At 39.6% G+C, this 9,235-nt stretch overlaps 1 protein-coding gene across 1 annotated transcript in view; it reads right to left on the bottom strand.

Annotated features, from left to right (window-relative positions):
• kif5ab (kinesin family member 5A, b) overlaps window positions 1-9,235 on the bottom strand; it is a 73,795-nt gene that overhangs the window by 13,890 nt on the left and 50,670 nt on the right. The window contains exons 15-19 of the mRNA XM_019861031.1: window positions 8,524-8,670; window positions 6,762-6,950; window positions 4,095-4,212; window positions 1,554-1,615; window positions 3-66 (exon numbers count right to left, since the gene is read on the bottom strand). Coding sequence (XP_019716590.1) covers window positions 3-66; window positions 1,554-1,615; window positions 4,095-4,212; window positions 6,762-6,950; window positions 8,524-8,670 — 580 coding nt within the window. The remainder of the gene's footprint in view (window positions 1-2; window positions 67-1,553; window positions 1,616-4,094; window positions 4,213-6,761; window positions 6,951-8,523; window positions 8,671-9,235) is intronic.

Genomic DNA, 9,235 nt, shown 5'->3' with positions numbered 1-9,235 from the left:
GCGCAGGTGGCCGAGCTGATCGTTGTGCGCCGCGCGGTGCGACTCCATCTGCTGCTCCAGAGCCCTCTGAGAGAAGAAGACCCGCCATGAGAAAAAAAAATAAGTCCCCTTACCAATTGGCAGTTGGGTATTGTTTGTTTGAGTACACAAAGAAGTCCATGACGAGTTTTCAAGGTTAACTGATCCTCTCTGTACCAACTAACAGTACAGCGAGAAACAAAAACAAGCGATTTCACTAAACTGTTCCTACCAATTTGTAAGAACCCCAAAAATATTTCAATCAAGATGATTGTGACTAAAGTACCTTTTCCATTATGCAGATAATGAGTTCCTGGGTGAACAGCGATCCCCAAAACACGATTCACTCGCTCCCCTCATCACTTTCAAGGCATTTTTAGAGGACTTCTTTTGTTGTCGTTGTCAACTAGGACTTAAAAAATTCCATCTAGTGATTAGTTGGTGGGCTTGGAGTGAAAAATTCCCCACAGCACCTGAGAGCATGTAGCTTAGCACCTGGAGCAAGGCCTTTTGGTGTTCAATTTTCAACATTTTTGCCTGTGATGCACACATATTTTTTTAACTGCGTTTCCATGGTCAAATGTTGGAAAAGGTATCAAAATAATTGAAACAAACTACCCATTTGGCATGCAAGCCACCTTCACACCGTGATTAGTTTGTGCCTTTAACACAGAACCGAAAAAGATGGGGAAAAATTCTGCTTTGACAGGCTCTGTGAAAGGGGCTTAAGTATTACTAAAGTATGGTACGAATAAATTATGCAGTTTGAAGGGAACAAAAGACTTGTGTGGTTGTACAGGGAGGGATTTGTAGCAGGTTAGGCTGATTAAAGACAGATGACGAATGTGCAATTGTAGAAAATGTTTTTTGTTGAAGCAGAGTCCACGGAGCACAGTATTTTCCCTCTCCTGAATCTTTCAAAAAGGTTATTCAAAGCAAATACCCACGATCTGCTGCTTGTTAAGAGGGATTTTACGTCCCTGATTTGCTACGCCAAACATTCGGGACCGACAATTGTACAAGTTAAACCTGTTCAATGGTCACAATAGCAAATCTTTATGTGCCTAGATTACCCAGAGTTGAGTGATTGTGGTGTGAAAGCAAAGACGAAGCACTCAGAAAGTGAGCTGAAGCAATTTCTAGTTTTTCTACCACTACACTGATGTTGTCTCTCACATGTCATTCTTGCTGCTATGATGGACATCTGGTTTGGGGGATGAGACTTGTTACGTGCGTGGGGTAATTGTACGATTTCTTCTTCATCATGTGTGGGGTCTCGAACATTTTAAAAATCGCTTCGCATTTACCATGACGTCGGTGGTGTCTGTCAGACAATACTGAACAAATAGCGAATCAGTTTACTCGAGCAGCGGAGCAACACACAGAATAAATACGGAATTCCAAACAAAGCCCACGCTGTTGTAGTAAAGCAAAGCGTACATGCACATAAACACTGGCAGTCTGCAGTTAGCTGATAGCGATGTGAAAAATGGCCGCTGCATGAGGTTACTTTGTCTTGTTGTTGTCATGGTTACCTGGATGTCACGGCATCCCTGGACAGAGCCATTCTGCTCGCTGGCCAAGGGCCTCACGGTCTCTATAAGACACACACACACACGCGCGCACACACACACACACACACACACACACACACAGACACACACACGCACAGAATAGAATGACTGGATTTTCTGATTGTTGACATGGCTCCTGGCTTTGAGTGTGTATCCCCACCCCTTTGCAGCATGTAGCATTATCTGCACGTTCCTGGGAGGGATTCTGGGATTTTTCTGTGTCACACACAGGTACACGTATACACTCACTAAGACAAAACAAAGCTCTCTGTCTTGTGGCTAAAAGAGGTCAAAGCAGTCAGCTTGACTGACAACCATTTCCACCCACAAGACTACCTCCTAGTGTGTGGAGTCTTTTTGAACCAAACATGACCTCAATTTCTGAATAAAATGCCGTGTGGTCTGATGAGTTATAATTAGTTACGTTAAAACAGATTTTATTTTTCCATTTTGAAGAAGAAATACATTTATTACAATGCTTTGGTTGCTTTTAGCACAAAACTTTTTACCCAGCAATTAACGGAGGATAGTTTTCACCAGAATTTGAAGAGAATACTTTTTCTTACAGTTATACATGCGTCCACTATTTTGTTGCGGTGTTTGTCGTATTGGATGTGAGTGGCTGGCTAGTTTGGATAGATACAACAATGCACATTTACACTTAAAGTATTTCTGTCGTATCAACAAAATTCTATTTAAAATAAACAAGTTAAAAAAAAAGCCAATTAGGAATCAAAACATTTCGCAAATGATGACGATTTGAAGTTTTAGTTGACCTTTGAGGTCATAGTAGATACCATATTGATTTATCGTATTTCCCGCATTATAAGGCACACCTAAAAGCATTCCATTTTCTCAAAAGCCGACAGTGCCCCTTATAATCTGATGTGCCTTCTATATGATCAATATTGTGATTTCTTGGACGTAGTATTTTAAAAGTTCTGTAAAGTGCTTTGTTACAGCTTCAGCGGTTGTGAAAGCTTTATATAAATAAAGCTGCTTTGCATTGTATTGTATTCCCTTTAGCGTAGCTCCATCTAGTGGATGCATAACGTAAACGCAGTCACTATTATAGCTTCTATTCTATGCGCCTTATAATGCGGTACCCCCCAATAAATGAAAACTGTTTTAAAATCGGCCATTCATTGAAGGTGCATCTTATACTCTGAAGCACCTTATAGTGGGGAAAATACGGTAGTTGGTCCTCTTGAACTAATCCAACGTTGAGGACCTCAGGAACAAGTGCTCGCATTGCCTCAGGCGAGTCAACCTGTGCAGCATTTTTTTCCCCGTCACCACTGTATTTATTTTTTAGATTTTTGTTGTCTTCTACATTTAATTCTGCCTGCTTGCCAACAGCACTCGCTAAAATGTCACACATTGTGCTGAACGTAGGTATACTATTCTCTCTGGAGATTTGCCTGGACTGGATTGGCTCTCAGCGCTTATTTATCACACCTTAAATCTGCTCTTCTGCTCAGCAGATATCGATAAGACCCTCATTCTCCATAGAGTGTAAATGCGCGTTTGATTGCTGCGCTGTCGTTTTTTTAGGCATCAAGCAGAGCCAGCAAGAAAGGAGAATGTGTAAACACAGCACGGGTAAAGTAAATGTTGATATGCCCTCGCGTTTAATTAGATTCGCCTTTCAGGGACTCGTGAGTTGCAGTGTTGTGCTTTAAAAGGCACTTTTTATATTCACTGGCATTCTGTCTGGGATTCACCATCTACTGAGCATGAGTAAGAGCTGTACTGAAGAAAAAAATGTGGCTTTAATAAGTATAATAATGTCTAGTTTTGATGTAGTCAGCGTAATATACTTTTTATATATTCCTTATATAAGCAGTCTGGTTGAAAACGATATTTTCCAAAGATGTGAATATGAGTGTGAATGGTTGTTTGTCTATGTGCGCCCTGAGATTAACTGGTGACGAGTCCAGGGTGAACCCAGCAACACCCAAAGATAGCTGGAATAGTCTCCCTCTCACCTGCAAATGCTAAAGAAAATACATTGATGGATTTTGTTTATTACTAAGGAGCCAATATGGAAATCACTCATTCAAAGATGAGCATTATTACCTTTATAAAGGCAGATTTGGAGTAAAATTTGCTGTATTGGATGTTGCTACATATCCAATGACCACGTTTACCTAATTTGGAGTTTTCTCTAGGAAAAATATGCCTCACAAAGTCAAACAAAAATTTGGGAGTTTAACAACTATCATTATGATCAGAGATCCCAAAACATCTTCCAGATTAACTATACACAGAGCAAAAAAGTTACTGTGACATATGAATGGATCTGGCTGCTCATTGCAAATAGGTTCTGCGCAATTCCCCAAAATCAAGTCCAGCAATATTTACAACAAACCCTACTTGACAATTGTTAAGCCTCTTCATTCCGTGACTGTCTGCATCTCCAAAAACCATGACATTCCATTTGCTAACATTACACTGTCGGATTCAACATCCATCTTTCTCAACTTTAATATATTTCTGTACCTCGAGCTTGGACCTGGGCCAGCTCCTGCGCCAGGGAGTCGTAGCTTTCCTCCAGTTGTCTCCTCTCGCGTTCCACGTCCTGAGCGTACTCGGTCAGCAAGCGGATCTTGGCCTCATGCTGGGAAGAAACGGAAAGAGTTTGAGAGGCCCTCAAGAGAACAGTTAAGAAGTATTTATCTTGTACGCACGGGGCAATTAACACTTGACTCAGTGCTGAATACTGAATGTGAGTTCACAGAATAAAGTGATAAACAAAGACTCGTGATTAGTAGACACACAAGCGAATGTATTTAAAACCCCATGAGGACCTTTCATCATCTTGGCATAAAAGTGTCAGTAACAGAGACCACCGAAAAGGGGAATAGCGTTGGATAGTGACCTTCAACAAAGCTTTCTCTTCTGGCTTCTCGTCAAGACAAAAAAACACTTCTTTCTGTACATGTGATTGCATGTAAAAAATATATACAGCGGGGGTTTATCCAACTAGTTGAATAGTCGACACATGAACTTTATCACTGAGCAATGATGGTTAGAGCGTTTTTTGTCTTTCATTATACAATGTAGTATTGTAGCAAGTAGTGACCCTGCCGTTGTGTTTCATGAATTGGTGTTCAGAGTGATACAAGTTCCGACTGCCAGCTAGGCCGTGAAGGTATGGAAAATTGAGCCAGGAGAATAATCCGACAGCCAGTTTGTTGGCGTGGCGTGGCATGGCTTTTAAACGCAGATAGAGGACAAGGATGATTCGTGTCAGGTGTGGCTCATGAGGGAACGCCCACTCTCCAGCTGGAGACTGACACCAAAACAAAGAAGAATCATGACAAACATGTTTTGGAAATCTAAACCAATAAGCCAGTTACTTAATAAGGAAATGAATTTAAAAATGATTACAAAATGTTTAAACACATTTTAGTGAACCAATTTTGAGGGGGAACATTACAAAATTAATAATATGAATATGTTTTGTAAATCGACCGAACTAATCACCCAGTTACTCAATAAGAAAATACATTTCAATATTATTTTAAAAAACTTATTAAATAATTTCAGTCAACCAATTTTAAGGGAAAAAAAGTCATTTCAACAAACATTACAGAACAATCGGATTAAAGAATAAAGGCTCTGTCCAAATTTTTCTCACCTGTTTACTATACAGCGCTTATGAAATTTATTAGACCACCCATTATAAGGAGACAATCCAGTCGTATAAGGTGTTTTATCGTGGATGCTTTCCATTTCAGTGAGCACAAATTGGTTTGTCATTTTGAACATGAATGAGGAATAAATGTGTCCAATAAACTTTACACGACATGAAATACAGTCGCCTCAGAGTCCGATAATGAGCCCAACAGGGTATGCGCAGTGCAGTGCCATAATGATCATGCTATTTACTCAATTGCAGAGAGTACAAAAAAAACTTACTTGAAGGAGGCATTCATCTGAGGTGAAGTGTCCAAATGCTTAAGGGGATAACGTAGCTGGCAATAAATGGAAGCGTGGCAATTTCTGGAGTAGAGGCCACTATTAGTGTATGGTAGATTGTAACTTGCAAATGGACTCCTATTTCTGACTGTGACTCTCACAAACACTTTCCGCTTAAAGAGACACTTGCTCCTGTCGCAACGCAAGTATTTGTTATGCCTCCACTGTCATTCATCAGCAATCTTTCCCGTGTGTTAGCCACTTTGCAGGATTACATAGTATTTTGGCCCTGCTTCAGGCGGATGCCGTTCGTGCTGACAATCAGCTTGATGGAGCACTGACTTATGCTTGACACATGGACACACAAGGCTGTTATGTTCCTCTATTCTGCTGAGAGGTGCATCAACCATTAAATATGGAAACTGATGCATGTGCATGTTCATTTCCCTGGCTGTGGCGTGGGTTGCAAATGCCCAGGGCGAGCCAACCATTTGCATGCCCGCTCCCCCAACCATCACCTCGAGAGGATTTACACATATTTAAACACAACTGATCTAGCACTACTGTAACTGCATGTGAAACTATAATAAAGAATGTATGCCATAAATATATATCCCGGATTTAAATATACAGCACTTGTAATTAAAAGCATCGTTTAGTTATCAAAGGATGAATTCAAAATTCCAGTTCAGAACGCTAAACGAAAACAGATCAATGTTTCGTTTGGATTCCGAAGACAATTATGCTAGTGTAACCTCCCAAGATGGCTGCTGTAGAAAAAAAAAGACCTCCCAGAATGCCTTGCTCTTGAATGCATGCAAGCAACGTCTTCTATCAGCACTTTTTTTGATAGAAGTATCAGACTTACTGCACATACCTACAAGGAAAAGGCTCAGCTATGAGTTTTGAGGTTTGAGAAATTACCGTAATGCTATTGATGAGCCAAATGGAAAAAGAGAGTCATTTGTGTTAAGTTAACTACAGAATACAGTAGTTTATGTAACGTTGATGATTGTGTACATGCTAGAAGCATAGTGTTGGTGCTTTGTGACCCTTTCTGTTATTTTAAATGTTTTTGTATAACATTGCGCCATTACAAACACCTTTTAGGGAGCGCATTTCTCTTGTGTTTTCAACGCGTATGCTTGCAGGTTGTTTCATATCACGAAAAGGAATGCAAGTGAGAGGAGACACAATCAATTTTGCAGTGTGCTAGCTATGTGGTGACATTGACTTGCATCCCACCTGTGCGACAAGGAGGTGGCAGGAGGACAGCTCCCTGCCCGTCTCCTCCATCTTGTGCCGGCACTCGGCCTGAAGGCTGCCCAGGTGCCGGCAGCGCTTCACCATGGACTTCACCTCTGACTTGATCTTGCTGATGTACAGGCGGGCAAGCGTGAACTCCTCCTCGATGACACCCGTGATCTCTGTGGACTGCGCACACACGTGAAGGTGATTGAGTGAGAAAGTTAGTTGAACTGCACCGCAGAGGAAGGGTAAAAATCCATTTTCACATGACAGCGAATAAATTGATGAAAACAAAAATGTATGGCTTGTGCTCACCTTTTATATTGAGTTTAATCATTGTTGCCTGAACGTAATGGCAAGCACTTTGGCATCCGTCCACAGAGCAACACACAGATGGCCATTCTCCACCCACTTTATTCAAACTCAAATTAATTTTAAATCCTCCATAACAAAGGTTGGCAGAGAATTAAAGCTGGTGTGTGTGACTTTGCCGATGATATGTTTCAAAGTTTTATGATTTTTGTTCTTTAACCAAGCTAAAGCCACCTTGATTTTGACTGGTCCATCATTTCGGTGATTCTCAAATTGTGGTACTCGGACCACTTGGGGTTCATGAAAGAATGACTGTGTCAGTGCAGTTCATTTGCATTTGACCTTTGGGTATGATACATTTGCATGAAAGATTTGTAAAGTTTGTACACTTTTGTATTTATACTGCATATATACTGTCGGTAGAATTTTTATTTAACATTTATGTGCAAAACATTTTAATTGAATCATTATCTAAGTACATCTTTTCTATATTTAACAGGGCTCCAGACTGCCCCTAAATGTTCCCATTTTGCCAATAAAATATGCAAAGAGGCAAAGATTTTTTTTTTCATCCACTCGCACAAGCGCACAGGATGAAGCCACAGATTTTTCATTAATTGTATTTATTTTCTTCCTTTTTTTTTGTTTGTTTGTCGTTGAAATCATTCTGCTCTACACTGGGGGAAACAGGATGTCGTCAAAAAGAAAACCCGAGCAAGACACACTGGGGTATAGGGACACAAAAACATTTCGAACTCAAATAGGCATGAGTTAGGATAAGCCCCACGTCGCTCGTGTCGGCTAGCCAGATCGCCGCCAGCTTTAGATTCATACCAGCTGGACCACATTACGGAACAAACGATGCAAAGTGACTCTTAGTCGCCAGATTATGTCCGATGATATACAACTGCGTGCTAAATATGACTTCTTTCATCATGGATATTTTAGGACACCGTGCTTCAACATCGAGAAACTAGATGGTCACGTTGAAGCTTCACTTGCTTATCATGCAAATTTCCTTCCGCCCCTAAACTGAGACAAGTTCATTATTTCAGTATGCATATTTTTTTTATTGTTTTTGTTCGGTGCCATGACATATTTTTGGAACACACGTACATACTGTATACAGTAGTACAGTACAGCACATAAAATGACACAAATAGTGTTGTTTCCACTCATTGTTATGCATTCCATCTGTTCACAAATTATGATTTTGAAGCTTTGTTGTATACATACAGTGTAATCGTGGCATGGTGTTCATATGCCGGGAAAAGGAAAGACAGTATGTTAAATAATTAAATATGTGCAATTTTGGCTCCAACTGCTTAACGTGCATGAGGCTGATGAATATTTGAAAAGCGCGCCTATAAATAGGAAACCTTTTGGAGAATTTTAAATGCCCGTGTCTTCCTTTCATCCTCCATTGCACACGCGCATCCGCACTCACCAGTCTGATGTCCTGAGTACCCACGATGGCGCCGAACTCGCTCAGGTCCTTCATCAGTCCATTGAGGACTTCGGCGATGCACTTCCTCTGGTGGCGGCTCGCTTCCTGGATGTGAGAAAGCTCCGCCTCCAACGCCACCAGGTGAGTCTGCGGGAGTGGATGGGGGACAGTGAGTGTGAAATACTCTAAACTAGAATCAAACAGATATACATTTTATTGCAGTCCTAATCATAACTTATTTACTAAAACTATTATTATTACTAATATTTCTAATCATTTTTCAAAATAATATTTTTTCTTGTTTTAGTATCATTGTATCATTATCAATGGTAATAAAATCATACCTTAAATTGATAATAACAACAGTTTTATTTTATTGATGAATTACATTTTTGCAGAACATTGTTGCACTTCATTATACATGTATATTCAATCATAACAAGACACAAAATTATGTAATGATCATGTAAAATTATGTATATAATTATCATTTTATTGTTATTAACAATATATGTATCATATATTAAAAAAGTAATACAATACTTTAAATGCATCGATCTGAAAAAGTTATTAGAGTATTTTTATAATATTTATATGAATCTGCCTTCACTTATTTAATACATTATTATAATGATAACAACTATTATTATTATTATTATTAGCATGGATATGATACAGTTACCCACGTTAAATAATATATACACATATATAT

The sequence above is a fragment of the Hippocampus comes genome, unplaced genomic scaffold, assembly GCF_001891065.2.
Source record: "Hippocampus comes isolate QL1 unplaced genomic scaffold, H_comes_QL1_v1.1 scaffold40, whole genome shotgun sequence".
Taxonomy (NCBI): domain Eukaryota; kingdom Metazoa; phylum Chordata; class Actinopteri; order Syngnathiformes; family Syngnathidae; genus Hippocampus; species Hippocampus comes.
Note: the sequence above shows the minus strand (reverse complement) of the source record. Positions and strands in the feature narration are given on the sequence as shown.